General features: G+C 50.2%; 1 protein-coding gene across 2 annotated transcripts in view; it reads left to right on the forward strand.

The window, feature by feature from the left end:
* The first annotated feature begins 5,879 nt into the window (after positions 1-5,879).
* LOC105493436 (adaptor related protein complex 1 subunit mu 1) overlaps positions 5,880-24,135 on the forward strand; it is a 31,997-nt gene continuing 13,741 nt past the window's right edge. The window contains exons 1-6 of one of the 2 annotated variants that reach the window (XM_011761116.2): positions 5,880-6,035; positions 11,418-11,574; positions 14,003-14,070; positions 15,641-15,771; positions 16,645-16,792; positions 17,985-18,020. In XM_011761116.2, coding sequence (XP_011759418.2) covers positions 5,994-6,035; positions 11,418-11,574; positions 14,003-14,070; positions 15,641-15,771; positions 16,645-16,792; positions 17,985-18,020 — 582 coding nt within the window. In that variant the 5' untranslated portion in view covers positions 5,880-5,993. The remainder of the gene's footprint in view (positions 6,036-11,417; positions 11,575-14,002; positions 14,071-15,640; positions 15,772-16,644; positions 16,793-17,984; positions 18,021-24,135) is intronic. The other variant, XM_011761170.2, reaches the window with a different exon arrangement.

The following is a 24,135-nucleotide window of genomic DNA, read 5'->3' on the forward strand; positions in this document are numbered from 1 at the left end:
TGATCCACTTGCCTCAGCCTCCCAAAGTGCTGGGATTATAGGCATGAGCCACTGCCTGGCCAAAAATTTATTTATTATCACAACTCTGGGTTGACTTGCTTGGCTAGAGGATTCTGTTGCATGAAGTGTGGTTCAGTTCACTCGTTTAGTTGCGTTGGCTTTCCTGGGGCCAGAAAGTCCAGGGTGGCGTCTCACCCTCCAGGATCTCCCCCCACATAGCCTATTGCTTTATTATTTTTTTTTATTTTTATTTATTTGTTTTGAGACAGCCTCACTGTGTTGCCCAGGCTGGAGTGCAGTGGTGTGATCTCAACTCATTGCAACCTCCGCCTCCCCGTTCAAGTGACTCTCCTGCCTCAGCCTCCTGAGTAGCTGGAATTGCAGGCACCCAACACCACACCCGGCTAATTTTTGTATGTTAGTAAAGACAGGGTTTTACCATGTTGGCCAGGCTGGTCTCGAACTCCTGACCTCAAGTGAGTCCCCCTGCCTCGGCCTCCCAAAGTGCTGGGATTACAGACATCAGCCACCACGCCCAGCCTACATAGCCTATTTCAGTGGCCAAAACAAGCCACGTAGCCAAACCCGGAGTCTGGCAGGGAACTCTAGAGTGTGAACACTAGGTGGTGTGGTTTACCGGGATCCAATACCCTAACAGTCCACCACCGCTGTCCTCAAATTTACATTTACAATCATCTGGGGAGCATTAAAAACCGCCAAGGCCTGGTGCCAGGCACAGTGGTACGCACGCAGATGTAATCCCAGCCGCTCAGGAGGCTGAGGCCGGAGGGTTGCCTGAGCCCAGGAGTTCAAAGCCAGCCTGGAGAACAGAGATTCTTATTGTGTGTTGGGGGTGTTGTGGTAGGCCAGATCTCACTAATGCAGGCCTCCAGCCTCTGAAACGACTGTTTCAGTACTGACTGACTGGTTAATTTTTTTTTTTTTTTTTTTTTTTTTTTTTTGGAGATGGCTCTTCGCTCTTGTCGCCCAGGCTGGAGTGCAGTGGTGTGATCTCGGCTCACTGCAACCTCTGCCTCCCAGATTGAAGCAGTTCTCCTGCCTCTCAGACTCCAGAGTAGCTGGGATTACAGGTACGTGCTACCACGCCCAGCTAATTTTTGTATTTCTAGTAGAGACAGGGTTTCAGTATGTTGGCCAGGCTAGTCTCAAACTCCTGACCTCAGGTGATCCACCTGCCTCGGCCTCCCAAAGTGCTGGGATTAGAGGCGTGAACCACCGTGCCCAGCCAAAAGAGGCTTTTGATACTAATTGCCCACTGATTAAGCTCTAGAAGGAATCTGATGAGATGTCAGGACTATGACTTTTTTTTTTTTTTTTTTTTTTTTGAGATGCAGTCTCATTCTGTTGCCCAGGCTGGAGTGCAGTGGTGTGATCACGGCTCACTGCAGCTTTGACCTCTCAGGCTCAAGTGATCCTCCCACCTCAACCTCCTGACTAGCTGGGATCACAAGTGCACATCACCATACCCTGCTGATTTATTTATTTCTTTGTCGAGGCAGGGTCTCCCTATGTTGCCCAAGTCTCAAACTACTGGCCTCAACCTCAAGTGATCCTCCTGCCTTGGCCTCCCAAAGTCTTGGGATTGTGGGCATAAGCCACCAGCCCGGCCACAACTGTGACTTTCTACTGCTAAGGAAGAACATCAGGGTCTGTTCAGCAAGACACGAACAGAAATAGACACGACATGTAACAAACCCTATTGGACCTAGTCTCATATTTTGCCCAATTTATTGTAATGTTTTAGAGATCTTACTCTGTTGCCCAGGCTGGAGTACAGTGATACCACCATAGCTCACTGCAGCCTTGACAATCTCCCAGGTTCAAGTGATTCTCCTGTTTCAGCCTCCCAAGTAGCTGGGACTACACGTGCGTACCACCACGCTCAGCTAATTTTTGTATTTTTTATAGAGATGGGGTTTCATCATGTTCCCTAGGCTAGTCTGAAACTCCTGGCTCAAGTGACCCTCTTGTCTCTGCCTCCCAAAGTACTGGAATTACAAGAGTAAGTCATAGCACCAAGCAACATTTTTTTTTTTTTTTTTTTTTTGAGACTGAGTCTCACTCTGTTGTCCAGGCTGGAGTGCGGTGGTGCAATCTTGGCTCACCACAACCTCCGCCTCCGGAGCTGAAGCAATTCCCCTGCCTCAGCCTCCCCAAGTAGCTGGGACTACAGGCCTGCACCACCATGCCTGGCTAATTTTTGTATTTTTTTCTTTTTTTTTTTTTCAGTAGAGACAGGGTTTCACTATATTGGCCCGGCTAGTCTCGAACTCCTGACCTCATGATCTGCCCGCCTCAGCCTCCCAAACTGAACATACCTTTTTTAAAGCACAAAACTATACACATTTGCTGAGGAAAAACAGGGAATGCCAAAAACTATAAGGCAAAAAGAAAAACCACCTAAGAGAGGTGACCCCTTTCATTGCAGAGTGTTTCCTTCCAGGCTTGCCCTAGGCATTTTCTTTAGATTTTTAAAATCAGTGTCAAGGGGGCTGGAAGGGATTGGATGAATCTTTTGAGGAAACAAAGACTCAAATGTCAAGAGTGCCATCACAGTAAGCACTCTTTACACAGAAACTACTTCTAACCCCCTTTGCTCCACTTATGGAGGTTATTCAGATCACATCTCAATTTCAACTCTGGCATTCAAACTTAATTTGACCTCTGCAATATCTCAGAAAAGACCATACCTATTGTGGGCTGGGCGTGGTGGCTCATGCCTATAATCCCAGCACTTTGGGAGGCCGAGGCAGGCAGATCACCTGAGGTCAGGAGTTCGAGACCAGCCTGGCCAACATGGTGAGACCCTGTCTCTAGTAAAAATACACAAATTAGCCGGGCGTGGTGGCGGGCGCCTGTAATCCCAGCTACTCTGGAGGCTGAGGCAGGGGAATCACTTGAGCCTGGGAGGAGGAGGCTGCAGTGAACTGAGACCATGTCACTGCACTCCAGCCTGGACAACAGAGTGAGACTCCATATTAAAAAGAAAGACAACACCTATTGTGATACACCAGGGTTTCTCAAATTTTGTTTCCTATTAGTATCATCTGGGGAGCTTGGAAAAAATTCCAATAACCAGGCCAGGTGCAGTGGCTCACGCCTTTAATCCCAGCACTTTGGGAGGCCAAGGCAAGCAGATCACTTGATCTGAGGTGTTTGAGACCAGTCTGGGCAACATGGGGAAACCCCATCTGTACAAAAATTGCAAAATTAAGCCTGGCCAACATGGTGAAACCCCAACTTTACTAAAAATTACAAAAAAATGATCCGGGCCTGGTGGCACACATCTGTAGTCCCAGCTACTCAGGAGGCTGAGGTGGGAGGATCGCTTGAATCCAGGAGGCAGAGGTTGCAATGAACCGCTGAGATTGTGCCACTGCACTCCAGCCTGGGTGACAGAGCGAGACCCTGTTTCAAAAAAAAAAAAAAAAAAAAAGCAAAATTAGCTGGCCTTGATGGCACGCATCTGTAGTCCCAGCTGAGAATTGCTTGAGCCAAGGATGAGGAGGTTGCAGTGAGCCGAGATTGTGCCAGTGCACTCCAGCCTGGTGACAGAATAAGACCCTGCCTCAAAAAAAAAAAAAAAAAAAAAACACAACAGAACAGAAAAGAGAAAAGAAGGCCAGGCACGGTGCCTTACACCTGTAATCCCAGCACTTTGGGAGGCTGAGGCAGGCAGATCACAAGGTCAAGAGATCAAGACCATCCTGGCCAACATGGTGAAATCCTGTCTCTACTAAAAGTACAAAAATTAGCTGGGCGTGGTAGGCGCTTGTAGTCCCAGCAGCTACTCGGGAGGCTGAGGCAGGAGAATCGCTTGAACCTGGGAGGCAGAGGTTGCAGTAAGCCGAGATCATGTCACTGCACGCCAGCCTGGTGACAGAGTGAGACTCTGTCTCAAAATTAAAAAATAAAAAGAAAGAAAAGAAAAATCTCAATAACCAAACCCCGGCCCAGACCAATTAAAACAGAATCTATACATGGATTTCAGGCCTCAGTGGTTCTTATTGTGTCTGCTGTGTTGGGGATGCTTTTGAGACCCCCACTCCTAACCTGTTCCCAGACCAAATTGAGGGTTGGACTTCTATTTCTCACAGCCCAATAATGAGACACAGATGAACTAGGAAGAGTTTTTATTTCTGTAACTGGTTACAGGGAGAAGGCCTGGAGAAAATATTACCAGACCAACTCAAGATTCCAAAGTCTTCCAGAGCTCATATACCTTCTAAGCTATAGGTCTACGTGTAAGTGTGCATTCATTTAAAGACAGAAGTAAGTTATTATAGTCTTTTAACCTATAACTAAGATCTGAGTCCTGAAGACCTTCCTCGAACCTCAGTAAATTTACTTAATCTAAGTGGAGTCCAGGTGCTGGGGTGATTACCCTTATCTTGTCTCCTGCTAAATCATGGAGGTTTGGGGGAGTTCCTTCAAACCCCAGTAAACTTGTTTGTGGAGCCCTGAGGAGCTTCTTCAGACCTCCAATAAAGTTTGTTTAATCCTAAAAGCGTCCTGCTAAGAATTCCTTCGTTATCTTGTCATGCTCCAAGGCCCAGGAAAAGCCTAGGCACAATTCTGGGTGGGCTTTTGTTACATCCCAGCCTTTGTACAAGGGCACTGGCTCTCTCGTCTTTTAATGTTTAACTTAACCCTTGTAATCCCAGCACTTTGGGAGGCCGAGGTGGGTGGATCACCTGAGGTCAGGAGTTTGAGACCAGCCTGGCCAACATAGTGAAACCCCGTCTCTACTAAAAATACAAAAATTAGCCGGGCGTGGTGGCATGTGCCTGTAATCACAACCACTTGGGAGGCTGAGAGGCAGGAGAATTGCTTGAACCCGCGAGGCAGAGGTTGCAGTGAGCCGAGATCGTGCCATTGCACTCCAGCCTGAGTGACAGAGTGAGACTCCATCTCAAAAAAAAAAAAAAAAAAAAAGCAAAAAGCCTCTCTTGGCTGCTTGCTCTGTGCCTTGTGCAAGAATCCTTCCAGCCCAGGATCACTTAGTAGTCCTCAAACATTCTAGTTTGCTTTTCTAGAGGTTCGGTCACATTTCTATCCTAAGCAAAGACTATATAATTACCGAGTTGCAAAAATCATCTTTCCAAACGCCAAAACGGAGATAGGAGGGAAAATAAAAGATGTGAGAGGCAGGCATCCTGGGTAAACCACTCTGATATTGCAGGGTTGGGATCCCCAGGGTACTGTGATGGCTAACTGGAACAGAATGCAGGTATTTCTCCAAAGCCCAAGATTTCATAAAAGCAAATTAGATATGATTCAATGGATTAATCAAGGGCCACCAGTTGCATTACCGACTACTAACTTTGCAGAAATGAAACACGGTACGCTGGGTCAAGGCTCAGTGAGACTGGTTTTCGTAACGTTCCAGGCAATAAACAGGCATGCTCATTCACTGATAAAAGTTGACAATGACAGGTGGTGACTGTTGATAAGGTCTGATTGCCATTCAGAAAGTTTGACCTCTTTCCAAGTAACCACGGCCTTACCTCTCCCTTTTGAGCTTATCACAATTGGTGACTGTACACTTGTTTCATAGACTTCCCCACTAGACTGTGAGCTCCATAGGGCTGGGTCCCAGGTCGGTTTCACCACGAGGCTCTCTCGCCTAACTCGGCCGACGGGAGGCGGTTTTCAGCTGCTCTGGCTCCATAGCTCAGCCTGGCAGCGGCCAGTGGGTGCCCTGATTTGGTCGGCCCCGCCTCCCAGGGCCTTACTTCCGGGATGCTTCAGGCGGGAGCAAGAAACATGGTCACATACAACGTAATGCGCCTGCGCAGAGTCCGTCCTGCGCCTGCGCATTCCTGACAGCTCCTCCCGGACCGGACATAACGGTCCCCGCGCGGCTCCCCGAACCGGAAGTGGAGGTGAGCTGTCGCGGGCGGCGCCCGGCCTTGCTCAACGCCTGGCAGTCCCCACCGTCGCTGCCGCTGCCGAGGCCTCCTGCAGCCACCATGTCCGCTAGCGCCGTCTACGTGCTGGACCTGAAGGGCAAGGTAATGAAGGCTCCCCACCCTCCCTGTTGCCAGGCAACCGGCGGGGGCCTCCGCCCGCGGGGACCCACCCTGTTGCTAGGTAACCGGCTTATGAGCCCCACCCTGGTGTGAGGCAAAGAGGCCGGTAGACCTCACCTGAGAGCCCCACCCTATTTCTGGGTAACCGGGCGGGGGTCGTAAGTGGGTAATCCACGCCCTGTTGCTAGGTAACGCGGTGGGCTGCAGCCACCGCGTTGCCAGGTAACCGACTGCACCGCCCTCTGCTCCCAGGCACCCGGGCCAGAGGCTCTGGGCTCGGTGGAGGACCCAGAAGCGGGGCCGCAGCCGGCCTTGGAGCCAGGCAGGGTGTCCAGGGGCTGCGCGACCCTTGGCCGGGGGTGGCGAGGCGTGGCGGGGACTGGGTGCTCTCCAGCCAGTCACGCCCTCTCAGGGCGTTGCAGCTTCTGTTTATCGTGCACTTTCTCTCAGGAGGAATTTCTCCACGTTCATTGCGATAGTGAGTTACAAGGGTTAGGTGAGTGGATGGTGATCACGAGTACCGTTTTATAGAGGGAGAAACTGAGGCACGGAGAGGTGAAGTAACCTGACCAAGGTCACAATGGTCACAGAGAAGTAGGAAGTCTAGGAGTCCGATCCAGAAGCATTTGTTTATTTAGCTGATATCTGGGGAGCACCTACTAATGCCAGGCAGGATAGTAAGCCTGGGGTCGATTTGTGTTTAGCAAAAAACAATCCTGCTTTTTTTTTTTTCTTTTTGAGATAGTGTCATGCTCAGTCGTCCAGTCTGGAGTGCAGTGGTGCGATCTCCACTCACTGCAACCTCTGCCTCCTGGGTTCAAGGAATTCTCCTGCCTCAGCCTCCCAAGTAGCTGGCATTACAGGCACCTGCCACCACGCCCAGCTAAATTTTGTATTTTTAGTAGAGACAGGGTTTCACCATGTTGACCAGGCTGGTCTCGAACTCTTGACCTCAAGTGATCCAGCTGTCTCAGCCTCCCAAAGTGCTAGGATTATAGGCGTGAGTCACTGTGCCAGGGCTCAACAATCTGTGTTCTTATGACGTTCACAGGCTGATTGGGGAGATGGATACCGATCTCCAAAAACACAAATAAATGTCAGTTGCAGTGGGGGGGCGGGGCGGATGTGTTATACAGACAGTCAGCCTCAGCCGGAGGATGAGAGAGGGTTTTCCTAAGGAGGGGTGACAAATGGACCTGAGATACCAGGGAGCTGGACATAGACTAGAACCCGGGCATCTTCCCCAGAGGATCTGAGAAAACTGAAAGAAGGGATTGTCCCCGCCTTTTAGAAATGGTCCTCTGCCTTCTCCCAAGTCCATCCCAGGTACAAGGCAAGTGGCTGCCTGGCCTGTTGCATGTGGAAGCAACAAGCACCGGTCCAACAATGTTAAACCCAACATTGATCAGTGAGAGAAACAAACGTGGGTGTCAGGTCCTAGGTGAGGCGGGCAGGGGTGAGCCCTAAAGCAGCTGAGAGTGAAGAGGTGAAGTGGCTGCCCCTTCCTGTCCCACCCCACCCCCATACTTTACTGAAGTCCCTTGAGTGGGTGCCTGCCCTGGAAGCCAACCAAAGCCAATAACTGGTGAGATCCAGTGCTGGGTTTCCTTCCCCCACCTTCTTGGAAGCAGGGAAGACACCCGTCTTAGAGCACGCCAGGGGCTGGGTGTGTGCAGTGTACCCTGAGTCCTGGTGGCATGAGTCTTGCTTCCGCCCTGGCCACTGCCTCCCCAGAGGTGCCAGCGGGCTGCCTGTCTTGGCTGGCTTATTCCTTCAGCAAACATTTCATGAGCACCTAGGATGCACCCTGTCCTGTGCCAGGCATAGGGTGTCCATTGGCACCGTGGCTGTGGTGTTAGGGCTGAGCTCAAAACCCATCTCTGCTGCTCAGCTGTGTGACCTGGGACAGGCACCTTCTCTCTGAGCCTCGCTTTCCTCACTGGTCAAAAGAGGCTTTCATGGAGTTATTGTGCAGATTTGCCGAGCAGATGTGTGAGACAGGCTCAGCACCACCCATGGTCCATGTTAGCTTTCCCAGGCCTCTCAGTCTAGCAGGGGAGTCCTCTAGAAGCAGAGACATTACCACACAGTTGGATCCAGGCAGCCACAGGGGCAGGAACAAGGTCCCAAGTCCTGCAGTTGCTCAACCTCGTCTTTAGCCAGTGGAAGGTGGAGGTGGTTATGAAAGGCTCCCTGGAAGAGGGCAATGCCGGAAGTGGGTTTGGAAGGTGATCAGGCACGATCTGGTGGAAAAGAGGTATTGCAAGGGGCAGCCTGCTGGGGCCGCTGAGCCAGAAGTCCTGGCTAATGCTGAGATGGGAGAGAGGGACCAAGGGGACCACTTCATTTCCAACAAGGAGCCACCGTGAGGAGACCATAGCCCAGAGAGGCATGATCAGACCTGCCTTTCAGAAAGCTCCCCAAGGCAGCCATGGGCTTCCCTCCCTCCCTCTGCAACCATGATGCCCTTTCTTATTCCACAATCCACGGACCTCCTGTTTCCAAAGTCGGCCTCGTGAGCCGACTGCATTTAATCAAAAATAAAGCACACTGAGAAATTCGTGGCCACGTGTCTGGTCACCGAGGACACTGGCGTGGCCACACTGGGCTGGAAGGAAGCTCTCCTAGTAGGAAGCTTCTCCGCTTTATCTAGCTGGCTTCTTACACCACTAACCACCACTAACCACCTCCTCTTCAGCGCTCCCTTCCGCTTCCGGGAGGCTGCGCTCGGGGGTTTCCTCCTGTTTCTCGCACCGCCTGCTCTCCTCCCTTTCTGCCCTCCTCAGGGCTGTGGAGTGGCTCAGGCCTACGCGTGCCTCCCCATGCTGTCACTCTTCCCAGGTGGGCTTTGACTCATGTCCATGGGCCGGTGACTCTCGACTTTGTCCACAGCACTTCTCTGGAGATCCACTGGCCTCTGGGACACTAGGGAGGTCCCGCCGTCACCACAAATTCAGCATTTCTCTGAATGCATTCCCTGTACCTGCTCTCTCTCCATCTCAGTGATGCCATCACCCATTCAGCCACCTGCACTGGAGACCTGGACATTATCCTCGCTTCCTTTTTCTCCTCACCCCCATATTCACTCCACAAATGTTTACTGAGCACCTACTATGGGCCAGGCCCCGTTCTGGGTGCTGGAACACAGCTGTGAATGAGACAGGAGTCATTGCTGTTCTCAGGGGATGTCAGACAATAGACGAGGATACAGATAAATGTATAACGCAGCAGGTGATAGGGATAAAGCAGGGGTCAGGGTGTAGAGGGATGGGACATGATCTCAGCCAGAGCAAGCAGGAAGGACTTCTTTTTTTTTTTTTTTTTTTTTGAGACAGAGTTATGTTCTATCACGCAGGCTGGAGTGCAATGGCACAACCTCGGCTCACTGCACCCTCTGCCTCCTGGGTTCAAGTGATTCTCCTGCCTTAGCCTCCTAAGTAGCTGGGGTTACAGTCATGCACCGCCATGCCTGGCTAATTTTGTATTTTTAATAGAGATGGAGTTTCACCATATTGGTCAGGCTGGTCTCAAACTCCTGACCTCATGATCCGCCCGCCTCGGCCTCCCAAAGTGCTGGGATTACAGGCGTGAGCCACTGCGCCCAGCTGGGAGGACCCTTAGAGGAGGTATCATTTGAGCTGAGCCTTGGGAAGTGAGAAGAGCCAGATCAGGGCAAAGGCCCAAGGTGGGAACAGATGTGGATCACTCAGAGACCAGCTAAGGGGCCAGGCTGGAGGGGAATGGACCAGGGCAGCGCAGGCAGAGAGGCGTCAGAGACTGTGAGGAGCCAGACCACGCCGGTCCTTGGGAGCCACGGGGACGGACTTGGGCTTTGTTCTCAGTGCCGGGGAGGCTGGGGTAGGTGGCAGTTCAACAGTGGGAGAGAGACCCCATCTGGCCTCTGTGTAGGAAGAGCCCTGCCACCCTTTGTGAGGAAGGACCTGGGGGGGTCAAGAGTGACAGCAGGGGAAGGGGCTGGTCCCTCAACACGTCATCACCTGCCTCCCTCCAATCAGTCCCACAGGCCACGAATGAGACACTAGGAAAGGAAGGTGCCACCCTCCACCACCCCCAGTCTCTCCTTAAGAGAATAAAGTCAGCGTGTAATGAAATGCCAAGTTCTGAGGCAGTTGGTTCCCAGGATGGTCAGCGCCGCAATGGCCTTCTCAGCGCGTTGCCGAGTCCTGCAGCTGGCTGTCCTGCAGGCCCCAAGAGCTGCAGCTGCTCCAAGCAGCATCTCCAGCCGCAGCCGTGCCCAGGCTAGCAAAACTTCCGACCTCCTTTTTTTCTTTAATGAGATGTAATTTGCACTAATAACCTGCACTTATCTAAAGTGTGCAATTTGATGAGCTCAGTCATGTGGGAAGTCATAACCACACATTCCATCGCCCCCGAAAGCTTCCTCACGCCCTTTTGCTGTCCAGCCCCATCCCTACGCAGCCACCGATGTGTTTTTCATCACCATTTTCTGGGCTTTTATACACGTGCGGTCATACAGGATGAGCGCTCGTCTGTCTGGTTTCTCTCAGCCAGCACAGTGATTCTGATGCACCCGCGTATCGGGAGTCCGAGCCCTTTCGTTGCCGAGGCGTGCTTCTCATGGTGTGCACGGACAGTTTGTTTCTAGTTCACCTGCTGAAGGACATTGGCATTGTTTCTAGTCTGGGTCTGTTTCAGTTAAAGCTGCTGTTAACATTCTTGTGCTAGTCTTTGTGCAGACATGTGGTTTCATTTCTCTTGGGTAAATACCAGAGAGAGGAATGACTGGATCGGATAGTAACACTGGGTTTCACTTTTTGAGAAACTACCAGACTACACCAAAGTAGCTGTCCCATTTTCCTTTCCTCTCAGCAGTGGACAGGGTTTCTGGATGCTGTATATCCTGACCCACAGGCTATGAAAGAGAGAGACCGGGAAGAGGGCTTCTCCTCTTCAGGCCACCGGTGGACTTCAGTCAATACGAATCTTCAGCGGGAGTGGGCGCCCTGACACAGGCGGGAGAGCAGGGTGCGTTGGCCCGGCAAAGGCTCTGAGAAGGTCTGCGTTGAGAGCTTGTGAGGCATTACTTAACCTAATGTCTCTGAATGATTCGGTCCTGGACCTTTGCCGCAGAGTTCCCCTCTACCCTCACCCTGCAAAGAACTGCAGTGGCCCCTGTGGACGTTCACACTGGGAGATGCTCTTCTCCAGGAATTCCCTGGGGGATGGAGATCAGCACGGCCTCGAGTCCTGCTCTTTTGCGGATAGGGGCCATGACCGGAGTCCCCAGAGGGAAGCAGGCTGGTGCATCTCACCCCCTGCCCCAAGCCCCTGGATTGTAGAATTGAAAATGCAAGCATCATTCCTCTTCCTTCCCCACCCCAGGTGCTCATCTGCCGGAACTACCGTGGCGACGTGGACATGTCGGAGGTGGAGCACTTCATGCCCATCCTGATGGAGAAGGAGGAGGAGGGGATGCTGTCACCCATCCTGGCCCACGGAGGGGTCCGTTTCATGTGGATCAAACACAACAACCTGTATCGTATCCCTTTACTGGGGCGGCTCCCAGGAGACTCCTGTGTGGGTGTTGGTGTGTGTGCACGTCCACACGCCTTCAGCCGGGACTGGTTTGTGCACAGCGGGAGCATTGGATACAGCCAAGCCCTCCCGGAGCTCCCTGCTGCCTGCAGAGACAGGCAGAGAATGCACGATGACACGCGTGATGGGTGTGGGGAGAGGAGCAGGTGTGACTTGAACTTCTTTGGCCCAGGGGCCCAGGAAGGGAAGTGACACCCTGGAGGAAGCCTGCAGGGAGGCCTGGCGTCTGCCAGCTGGAGGGGCAGGCAGGCACTAGGCGTGGGTGAAGGCTCTGCAAGGGAAAGGCTCATTCCAGCAGCTGCAATCGGGGTGGCTGGAGCCCTCGAGAGGGGGCGTGTGGCAGCAGTGAGGCCGGAGTGGTCAGCGGGGTCTGGGGTCTCAAAGAACATCATCTGAAATGTGACAGGAAGTCTTTGGAGGCTTTGAGATGTGCATCTTCTGGAGGTTTCTGGCTGCTGAGTGGGCCAAGACTGTGGGGACAGGAGAGGACATGGGTAGGTGAGGAGTAGGCTGGGGCCATTGTGCAGGTGGGAGGGGAAGTGGCCTGGACCACGGAGGGGTGGTAGGGTACAGAGAAGGGGAGAGACTTCTCACAGCCCCACCCAGATCTCAGAGTCCCCCACCCTTCCTGTCCTTGGGCCCATGGGGAGACTTGGCCAAGCCAGTTTCTATCCAGGAGGTCTAACTGGCCACCCCACGGCTTTGGGCAGACCTGCAGGCCCATCTCAGTACCCACACTACTGCGGAAGGGCCTGCTTTGCAGCCACAGCCTGGTTTGAGCCCCAGCTCCAGCAGCCATGGGGCTGGAGGCGAAGCCCTCACCTTCCCACAGTTTGGTGGGAACAACGACCCCTCGCTGCAGGACCATTCGGGTCAGTTGAGCTGACTTGTGCACATTGCTCCCAGCAGACATGGGCTCTCTGCCCTTTCCTGTGTTCTTGGAGACACTTGGGGCCTTGCCAGTAGTACAGTGTGGCCAATGGGCCAGAACATCCCCTGGGAGCCCTTTGGAAATGCAGAATCCCGGGCTCCACCCAGCCCTGCCCTGTCAGAATCTGCATTGTAGGAAGATCTGTTCCTGGTGACTCGTGTGCACATTCCCATGTGGGCCATGCTGGTCCACGGCTCCCTGTGGTGCGCCTCTGTGTGTATTTCACCTGGTTCTGGAAGGCCCTGAGAATAGCTCTGAAGATGATCTTAGGTGGCTTTTAACCCAGGGAGCTGACAGTCCTCTGAAGCCGCCCAGGTATTGACAGGAGGGTGAGGTGGCTGTGGTCTGAGCTCAGCAGGAGCCATCAGATCAGTTTCTGGTTGGGCCCCCACATTTCACACCTGGGCTCACCCCTCTGGCTGAGTGGACATCCTTTCACCCCCAGCCGGGACAGTTCTCAGCAAGGCCGTGGCTGAATGGCACCCATGAAGCTGAGAGGCACCCCTGCCCCTGCTTATAAAGCATCTGGGGAGGGCACATTGCCAGGCAGCAGGAGGGAGGCCAGCGCTCGTTTGACTGGGCCAGCGTCCCTTTCCTGGGGCCCTGTGCTGTGCTGGGGTGAGGCGGGAAGAGATGATGCAGCCCCCGCCCTCCCTCCTAGAGCTCGCCGCTGGGCAGACAAGCCAGGCGGCACAGACATGCTGTGAACAGGGATGTCCGGGGTGCAGTGCGTGGGCCTACAGAGGAAGAACCAGCCTTCTCTGGGGGCCCATTAGGGAAAAAGGAACAGGAAGCGCCCAGCACACACTGACCCTGGGCGGCAGGGGCTGGCTCCCGTGGCAGAAGGGAGCATCTGTGCCAGACATCTCACGTACATTGCCTTGGTGAGTTCATTCACAGGCCCCCATTACACAGGAGAGAAATATTGAGGTTTCTCTAGAAAGGTTTATTTCATGGGCCAAGGCTTGTGTTACCAAAGACAGGAAGGGCTGAAGCCAGAATTGGCCCTGGCTACTTGCCGCAGAGTCTGGCCAGGGGACCCTGGACCTCATCAGGGTCATGACGAGGTGTCGGCTTTGGAGGAGCAGGGCCAGTGTGTCCTGCTTTCTGCTCCTGGAATGAGCCTCACTCCCTCCCTGCTCAGGGCAACTCCTCACCCAGCCACTGGGACAGGTGCCCTGTGCCACCTGCCATCCCTGTGATTCTCTATGTCGGTGAGTGCTCCCTGGGGCCTGGGAGCATGTCCTTCTGGTGACTCCTGTGTCCCAGGTGTAGCTTAGACCAGGAGCTTGGTAGCCGACCATGGGCCAGGTAAACGGCTGGGAGTGGGGGTAGGGAAGGCTCTGAGGGTTGTGAGGGTTAGAGGGTCCCTCCATGAACCGGGATCTTCCAGGCAGCAGCCCCAGCCTCTGAATGCTCCTTAACTGTGACCACCGTGCAGTGGTTGCCACATCCAAGAAGAATGCGTGCGTGTCGCTGGTCTTCTCCTTCCTCTATAAGGTGGTGCAGGTGAGTCTCGCTCAGCGGGGCTGTGGGCTTGAGTGGCAGCTGTCTTGGCTCTGCTTGTGGACCTCCCCATACCCGGCCACCTTAGAGACAGCCGTGGCCTCCCTAGAGAGTGCTGGGGCTGGAACCCCAGGAAGTGGCAAAGGGGAGCCCCAAACCCCGCCGCCATGCCTGTGGAATTCTGTAGCTCGTGTTGCTCCCTGACCCCGGGGAAGAAAGGAAAGTGAACAGGAGAAGGTGGGGCTGAGCAGTGGTGCCCTGACCCTGGAAGGGACAAGCAAGTCCCCCAGCCAGCTTTGGAAGGATATGGGGTGACCAGCTGATGGGGCTGGAATAACCAGCAGAGCTGCAGAGCTGAGCCAGCTTAGAATGTCCCAGGGGGCTCTCAAGGCACAGATGCCCGAGGCCCACCTTGGAGAGAGCTGACACGCCAGGCCCAGGCTGCCAGTGAGATGCAGACAGCAGCCAGGGCAAAGGTCCTGGGACAGGTGTGTGTGTGGTGCGGCCAGGGAGGCCGGCATGCCTTTGGCAGAGTATAAAGCTGAGGTCAGCTGGGAAGAGGGCAGGTTATACAGGAGTGTGGATTTTGTTCCACTTCTGATGAAAGGTGGTGGAGGGCTTTAAGCAGGAGACTGACGAGACATGGTTTGATCTAAAGCAGCCTCTCTGGCTGCTGAGCAGAAGGAGGACTTGAAGGCAGCCTGGAAGCCAGTAAGGAGGCTGCTGCTGGCTTCCTGGAGAGGATGAGCCTGGCCGGGGCGGGCTCTGGGGCTCAAGAAAGTGGGGAATAGGACCCAGGAGGCCTGTGCTGGGCCTGGGAAAGCTTTCATCCCTCACTGATGCCACCTGTGCAGAATGTTGGGGAACAGGGGCAAGCCTGGGCGGTGAGGGCTTGGGGAAGGAGCTGAGGGTCATCTGGGAAGGCCCCACGTGCAGGCCAAGGGCTGCCTTCACTGGACCCGTGGTGCTGTCACAGGCAGGGCTGGGCCTGGCTATGACACCTGTGATTTCCAAGCAGAGGCCGGGCGATCACAGTCCTAAAGCGCATGGGGTCAGCAGATCAGAGGATGGGGGATGAGGGAAGGGGAAGGTCCTCACCCAAGGGTTGGGCAGTTCCTTTCTGCTTTAGTGACGCCCCTTCCTTCAGCATTCGTGCCTGCAAAAGTGCTTCTAACAGCCCCTCTTCTTTGGCGTCCCTTCCTTAACCTTCTGAGCTTTCCATTGAAATGGGGAAGATGGTAGCTCATCAGGTCCTCGCCTGAGTCACTCCAGACTCAGGAAGGGATGACAGTTACAGTTGCTCAGGAGGGACTCCCTGCCTGGGGGTGTCTGGGCAGGGAAGAGAACGGGGACATCTGTAGCAGCTCCAGACTGGTCCCACCCCACAGCCAACCACTGCTGTCCTCCTGCCCCATTACCTGGGTCCAGGGCCTGTAGCACGCCACTGAGCCTGGGAAGTGGGCTGTTGGTAGGACTTAGTGGGCAAATGAATGTGTGCAAGCGTTCATTCATTCCTCATCTGTCTGCTCAACGATCTGCCTCTCGTCCCTCCCTCCCTCCCTCCCCGCCACAGGTGTTTTCCGAGTACTTCAAGGAGCTGGAGGAGGAGAGCATCCGGGACAACTTTGTCATCATCTACGAGCTGCTGGATGAGCTCATGGACTTCGGCTACCCCCAGACCACCGACAGCAAGATCCTGCAGGAGTGAGTGGGCAAGGGTGGGGCCTGGGGCAAGGCCTGGGCAGTGTCATGATATTGATGTCCTCAGGTGTGGAAACAGAAGGGGCAAATTTGTGTTTGTGTTGTCCCCCACCTGCCTTCCACCTCCAGCCGTATTCGGGTTTTTACTAAGTTGCTTAGTGGTTTTAATTCGTTTCCTCCTCTACACCCCCACATAACAGTGCTTTTCCTGCTCCTCATCTTTACTCTCCATCCGCACAGATGCCCTCAGTCCCTCGCTACTAAGGTAGCTCCTTTGTTTTTACTGTCATAAAATGAGACTTGATCGAAATCTCCCCTCTTTGGAATCCTGCCCTTCAGATAGTAAGCAACGTGAATTAAGTGCTTCCTGGGGGCCAGGCCCCAGCACTTCACATTCACTCGATTCATAGCCTCCCCATTTACCGTCTCCCCGTTTTACAGGGGGTCAAGCAAACAGACTCCCCGAGAAGCCTGTGTTCCTAACCACTGCACCGGCTGCTCCCTCAGCGGAATGGGGTCACCAGGTTACGCTCCGAGGCGGCAGTTCCATCCGCATGCTCAGCGGGGATGGGAAGCAGCTCCACCCAGTTCTTATTTTCCTCCCCAACATGGTCTTCTTGGCCCCCCCAAATGAGCACTTTAGACTCTATAACTTGAGTGTATTGGGTTTTGGAAATTGTGAAGATCTTCCTGAATGAAGCAGCCCCACGTGAAACCACAGGCTGCCTTTTCTGGAGCTGCTGAAATCCAGGGGCTGTTTTCAAGGTGGCCAGAACCTGCCCTGCACCCGCTCTGACCCTGCCGAAATATCAGGGCCAGAAGCTGTGGCGTTGGTGCAGGTGCCACCTGCTTCACTCTGAGCATGTGGCCCCACAGGTACATCACTCAGGAAGGCCACAAGCTGGAAACAGGGGCCCCGCGGCCCCCAGCCACCGTCACCAACGCGGTGTCCTGGCGGTCCGAAGGCATCAAGTATCGGAAGAATGAGGTGTTCCTGGACGTCATCGAGTCTGTCAACCTCTTGGTAGGCCTCCTTTCTTTCCTTCTTCTGTAGGGTTTTATCTCCTCCACGATAGAAATAAACACAGCATTTTTAAACTGGCAAAGCCCCAAGAGCCATTCTGTGTGGTAACAGATAGCAGGATTCCATTTGGGCCACTCATTGAAATGTGAGTTTGTCTTATCTTTTTTTTGAGACCGAGTCTCATTCTGTTGCCCAGGCTGGAGTGCAGTGGTGCAGTCTCGGCTCACTGCAACCTCCGCCTCCCAGGTTCAGGCGATTCTCCTGCCTCAGCCTCCTGAGTAGCCGGGATTACAGGCGCCCACCACCATGCTCGGCTAAAGCTTGTTTTATCTTTATTAGCATTTATGCTGACTGAGAATCCATACATGCACATTATTTTTAAAAATTAGAAGCAGGATATGAGGTTAGAAAGTGAAGGACTCTTATCAGTCACCATGTACAGAAAAAAGAAAAAAAAAAAGAAACCAAAGGGCTCCTATAATCAGAAAGATTAGGATTTATTCACCGCCAGCCTCTCGGGCCTCATTCTGTAGATAGACAGAAACAAGTATGTTGGTTTTTGTATAAACCTGAGATCATAAGATGTGGTTCTCCTGTAACTTATTTTTTTGTTGTCGTTTGGGTTTTGATTTTGCGTTCAGTGTTACTGTTTTGTATATATTTGTTGTTTTTTTTTTTTTAGTTTTTTTAATTATGAGGAAAGTTGACATTTTGAAAATGAATTTTGGCGCTTGTGCAGATTTGTGTACCCATCACCACACCCAAGACACAGAACCTCAAAACCTCCTCATGTTGCCGCTTCGTAGCTCCACCCTCCCCTCTTGCCCATTTCCTGGCCACCATCGATCTATTTTCCGTCACTGGAGTCTTCATCGTGTTGTGATTGTCACATGAACAGCATCATATGTCACTGTAGCTGTCTTTCTGAGATTGTCATATGAATGGCGTCATACAGTCATGAGCTCTCGAGTCTGGCTTCTTTAACTCCTTCTAATTCTTGGCAATTCATCCAAATCCAATTGTTTTGTGTATCAAAAGTCTGTTCCCTTTTATATTTATTTATATTTATTTTCTGTTCTGAACCACAGAAGGACATTTGGGTGGTTTTCCAATCTTTGGCAATTGTCAATAGAGTTGCTAGAAACATGTCGTGTCCAGGTTTATGTGTGGACATAAGTTTTCATCTCTCTAGGGTAAATACCCAGGAGTGGGATGGCTGGGTCACACGGTAAGTGTATGTTTACCTTTATAAGAAACTGCCAAACCATTGCCGTTTTGCATTCTCACCAGCAGCAGATGAGGGTTGTGATGACCCCACATCCTTGGTCAGTAGTTTTATTTTTGTCATCCTAATAGGTATATAGTAGTATCTCAGCATAGTTGGGTGGTTTTTTTTTTTTTTTTTTTTTTTTTTGAGATGCAGTCTCGCTGTTGTCGCCCAGGCTGCAGTGCAATGCCGCTATCTCCACTCACTGCAACCTCTGCCTCCCAGGCTCAAGCGATTCTCCTGCCTCAGCCTCCCGAGTAGCTGGGATTACAGGCGCCCACCACCAGGCCCGGCTAATTTTTGTATTTTTACTAGAGACAGGGTTTCACCATGTTGGCCAGGCTGGTCTCGAACTCCTGACCTCAGATGATCCACCTGCCTCTGCCTCCCTAAGTGCTGGGATTACAGGTGTGAGCTACTGCGCTGGCCTGTTGCATTTTCTTAATGGCTAATAATGTTGAGCATTGCTTTACATGTTTCTTTGTCATCTGTATATCCTCTTTGGAGAAGTGTCTCTGTGCATCTTTTTAGCATTTTAAAATTGGGTTATTTTTGTATAGTTGAGCCTTGACAATTCTATGTATGTCCAGATAGAAGTCCTCTGTCAGATAGGTGATTTGCAAGTATTTCCTCCCAGTCTGTAGCTTATCTTTTTATTCTCTTAGTAGTGTTTTTTGTTTGTTTGTTTGTTTGTTTGTTTGTTTTAGCCAGAGTCTCACTTTGTAGCCCAGGCTGTAGTACAAGTTGCATGATCTTGGCTCAGTGCAACCTCCGCCTCCCGGGTTCAAGTGATTCTCCAGCCTCAGCCTCCCAGGTAGCTGGGATTACAGGCGCATGCCACTGTGCCCGGCTAATTTTTGTATTTTTAGTAGAAACAGGGTTTTACCATGTTGGCCAGGGTGGTATCGAACTCCTGACCTCAGGTGATCTGCCTGCCTCAGCCTCCCAAAGTGTTGGGATTACAGGAGTCAGCCACCATGCTCGGCCCCCAGTACTATATTGAATACGAGTGGTGAGAGAGGGCATCTTTGTCTTATGCTGCTTTTCAGGGGGGGGATGCTTCCAGCTTTTGCCCATTCAGTATGATGGTGGCTGTGGATTTGTCGTAGATGGCGCTTATTATTTTAGGTATGTTCCTTCAAAACCTAGCTCGTTGGCTGGGCATGGTAGCTCACGCTATACTAAAAATAGGAAAATTAGCCAGCTGTGGTGATGTGTGCCTGTGATCCCAGCTACTCGGGTGGCTGAGGTGGGAGAGGATCACTTGAGCCCCAGAGGCGGAGGTTGCAGTGAGTCCAGATTGTGCCACTGCACTCCAGCCTGGGCGACAGAGCAAGGCCCTGTCTCCAAAAAAAAAAAAACAAAAACAAAAACCCAAAAAACCGTAGTTTGTTGAGAGTTTTTAACATGAAGAGATGTTGAATTTTATCAAAAGCCTTTTCTGCATCTATTGAGATGATCATGTAGTTTCTGCCTGCAGTTCAGTTTATGTGATGAATCATGTTTATTGATTTGCATATATTGAACCAACCTTGAATCCCAGGGGTAAAAGCCTTCTTGTTTGTGGTGGATTAGCTTTTTGATGTACTGCTAGATTCAGTTTGCTAGTATTTTGTTGAGGATTTTTGCATCAATGTTCATAAAGGATATTGGCCTGAAGTTTTTTTGTTGTTGTATCTCTGCCAGGTTTTGATATCAGGATGATGCTGGCCTCACAGAATGAGTTGGGAAGGAGTCCCTCCTCCTCATTTTTTTGGAATCATTTCAGTAGGAATGGTACCAGCTCTTCTTTGTACATCTGATAGAATTCAGCTGTGAATCCATCTGGTCCAGGGCTTTTTTTGGTGGGTAGGCTATTTATTACTGATTCAATTTTGGAGCTCATTATTGGTCTGTTCAGAGATTCAGTTTCTCCCTGGTTCCATCTTGAAAGGGTATATGTGTCCAGGAAATTATCCATTTCTTCTAGATTTTCTAGTTAGTGTGCATAGAAGTGTTAATAATAGTCTCTGAGGGTTATTTCTATTTCTGCAGGATCAATGGTAATATCCCCTTTTTCGTTTCTAATTGTATTTATTTGATTTTTTTTTTTTTTGTTATTAGTCTAACTAACAGCCTGTGTATCTTATTCATTCTTTTAAAACACCAGCTCCTGGCTTAGTTGATGTTTTGAATGGTGTTTTTGTGTCTCAGTCTTCTTCAGTTCAGCTGTGATTTTGGTTATTTCTTGTCTTCTGCTAGCTTTAGAGGTGGAGGCTTTTGCTTCATGAGTTCTTTTAGTTGTGATGTTAGGTTGTTAATTTGAGATCTTTCCAACTTTTTGATGTGGGCATGTAGTGCTGTAAATTTCTCTTAACACTGCCTTAGCTGTGTCCCAGAGATTCTGGTCTGTTGTATCTTTGTTCTCATTCATTTCAAATAATTTCTTGACATCTGCCTTAATTTCATTATTTACCCAAAAGTCATTCGGGAGCAGGTTGTTTAATTTCCATGTAATTGTATGGCTTTGAGCGATTTTCTTAGTTTTGAATTCTATTTTTATTGATTTGTGGTCTGAGAGAGTGGCTGGTATGCTTTTGGTTCTTTTGCATTTGCTGAGGATTGTTTTATGTCCAATTGTGTGGTTGTTTTTAGAGTATATGCCATGTACAGATCAGATATATTCTCTTGTTTTTGGGTGGAGAGTTCTGTAGACATCTGTCAGGTTCAGTTGATCCAGTGCTGAGTTAAGGTCCTGGATATCTTTGTTAATTTTCTGCCTCACTGATCTGTCTAATACGGTCAGTGGGGTGTTGAAGTCTCCCATTGTTACTGTGTGGGAGTCTGAGTCTCCTTGTAGGTCTCTAAGAACTTGCTTTATGAATCTGGGTGCTCCTGTTGGCTGCATATTTATTTAGGATAGTTAGATCTTGTTGAATTGAATCCCTTATTATGCAATGCCCTTCTCTGTCTTTTTTCTATCTTTGTTGGCTTAAAGTCTGTTTTGTCTGAAATTAAGATTGCTACTCTGTTTTTGTCTGTTTTCTATTTGCTTGGTAGACTTTTCTCCATTTTGAGTCTATGAGGGTTATTGCATCTGAGATGGGCCTTTTTTTTTTTTTTTTCTCTCGAGGCAGAGTCTTGCTGTGTTGCCCAGGCTGGAGTGCAGTGGTGCAATCTCGGCTCACTGCAACCTCTGCCCCCCAGATTCAAGCAATTCTCCTGCCTCAGCCTCCTGAGTAGTTGGGATTACAGGCATGCGCCACCACACCTGGCTAAGTTTTGTATTTTTAGTAGAGATGGGGTTTCACCATGTTGGCCATGCTGGTCTCGAACTCCTGACCTCAAGTGATCCACCTGCCTCGGCCTCCCAAAGTGCTGGGATATTACAGGCATGAGCCACTGCACCCAGCCAAGATGGGTGTCTTAAAGGCAGCATATCATTTGGTCTTACTTCTTTATCCAGCTCTTGCCACTCTGTGCCTTTCAATTGGGGCGTTTAGCCCATTTACATTCAAGGTTGGTATTGATATGTGTGTATTTGATCCTGTCATTGTGTTGTTAGCTGTTCATTATGCTGACTTGTTTGTGTGGTTGCTCTATAGTGTCACTTGTCTGTATACTTAAGTGTGTTTTTGTAGTGGCTGGTAATGGCCTTTTCTTTCTTTCTTTTTTTTTTTTTTTTTTTTTTTTGAGATAGAGTCTTGCTGCATAGCCCAGGCTGGAGCGCAATGGCATGATCTCAGCTCACTGCAACCTCTGCCTCCCAGGTTCAAGTGATTCTCCTGCCTCAGTCTCCCTAGTAGCTGGGACTACAGGCACGTGCCACCATGCCTGGCTAATTTTGTTTTTGTATTTTTAGTAGAGACAGGGTTTCACTGTGTTAGCCAGGATGGTCTCCATCTCTTGACCTCGTGATCCACCTGCCTTGGCCTCCTAAAGTGCTGGGATTACAGGCGTGAGCCAGTGCACCCGGCCTTTTTTATTTTGTTTTGTTTTGTTTTTGAGATGGAGTCTTGCCCTGTCACCCAGGCTGGAGTGCAATGGCATGATCTCTGTTCACTGCAACCTCTGCCTTCCCAGGTCAAACTATTCTCCTGCCTTAGCCTCTTGAGTAGCTGGGATTACAGGTACCCACCACCATGCCCAGCTAATTTTTATATTTTTAGTAGATATGGGGTTACACCATGTTGGCCAGGCTGGTGTCGAACTCCTTACCTCAGGTGATTCTACACTCATAAGAGATACTGGTTTGTAATTTTCTCTTTTTTGTAATGTTTTTATCTGGTTTTGGTATCAAGGTAATGGAGGAAGTGTTTTTTCCTCTTCTTTTTTCTGGAAGACATTTTATAGAATCCATGTTAATTATTTAAACATTTGTTAGAATTCACCACTGAAACTATCCAAGCCTGGAGATTTATTTTACAAAATGCTTTTAACCATGAATTTCAAAAAAAAAGTTTTTTTTTTTTTTTTTTGAGACGGGGTTTTGCTCTGTTGCCCAGACTGGAGGGCAGTAGCGTGATCACAGCTCACTACACTTTGACTCAAGTGATCATCCTGCTCAAGTGATCATCCCGCCTCAGCCTCCCGAGTAACTGGAACTATAGCCATGTGCCTCCATGCCCAGCTAGTTTTTGTTTTTGTTTTTGATACAGTCTCTCTCTGTCACCCAGGCTGGAGCACAGTGGCGCAATTTCAGCTCACCACAACCTCTGCCTCCCAGGTTCAAGCGATTCTCCAGCCTCAGCCTCCCATATAGATAAGATTACAGGCATGCACCACCATGCCCGGGTAGTTTTTGTATTTTTAGTAGAGACAGGATTTCACCTTGTTGGCTGGGCTGGTCACAAACTCCTGACCTCAAGTGATCTGCTCACCCCAGCCTCCCAAAGTGCTGGGATTACAGGCGTGAGCCACCGTACCCAGCCCTAAAAAGGTTTTTTTAAAAAGCCATTCTTGTAGAAGAGGTCTACTGGCTACAGATTCCCTTGGTTTTCCTTTAAGAATGTCTTTATATTTTACCTTTATCCCTGAAGGCTGTTTTCACTGGATATGGACTTATGAATTGACGGTTTTTGTTTAGCACTTCAATATGTGATGTCACTTCCTTCTGGCATCCATCATTTCTGGTGAGAAATCCACAGTCCCCCAAATCTTTATTCCCATATAAGTGATGTGTTATTGTCCTCTGGCTGCTTTCCAGATTTTTCTTTGCCTTTAGTTTCAGCAGTTAGATGAGGTGTGCATATCTTTGTGTTTCTACTGTCTGGGATTTGTTCAGCTTCTTGGATCTGTAAGTTTATGTCTTTCATCAAATTGGGAATTTTTCCATCATTGTTTCCTCAAATATGGTTTTTTGTTTTTTTGTTTTGTTTTGTTTTTTTGAGACAGAGTTTCATTCTTGTTGCCCAGCCTGGAGTGCAGTGGCACAATCTCATCTCACTGCAACCTCTGCCTCCTAGGTTTAAGCTGTTAGAAGTAAAATGTTTATTCAGAAACAGAATGCTTGTTCCTCAGTACTGCAAGGAAAGATCAGCATTCAGACAAAAAGTTTTCTCAGCAAGGCAAATTTACCTTCTGCAGAAAGGGTGCTCCTTGCAGATGGAACAATGGCGAGAGCACACCTGAACAAAGGAGGGAAGCCATTTTTATCCCTTATGCAGCTTGTCCCTGCTGCTGTGTCCTATCTCCATTGGCTGGAGCCAGACCTCACAATCTAAGCTAAACCTGACTGCCTAATAACTTAAAACTTTCCTAAATAGGTAAAGGCAAGGGAGAACAAAGGAAAAAGAGGAAGTTGACTCATTCCCTTATATCTAACATCCCGTACATCTAAAATAAATATCTTGGTTAAAGTGCAAGGACATAGAATGTACTCATTCCCTTACATCTAACATCCTTATGTCTGAAACAAATATTTTGGTTAAAGTACAAGGACATAGAATGTGCTTATTCCCTTGTATCTAACATCTCTTACGTCAAAAACAATTATCTTGGTTAAAGTACAAGGACATAGAATGTGCTCATTCCCTTGTATCTAACATCTCTTACGTCAAAAACAAATATCTTGCTTACAGTACAAGGATATAGAATG

Source organism: Macaca nemestrina, chromosome 20 (assembly GCF_043159975.1).
Source record: "Macaca nemestrina isolate mMacNem1 chromosome 20, mMacNem.hap1, whole genome shotgun sequence".
Classification (NCBI taxonomy): domain Eukaryota; kingdom Metazoa; phylum Chordata; class Mammalia; order Primates; family Cercopithecidae; genus Macaca; species Macaca nemestrina.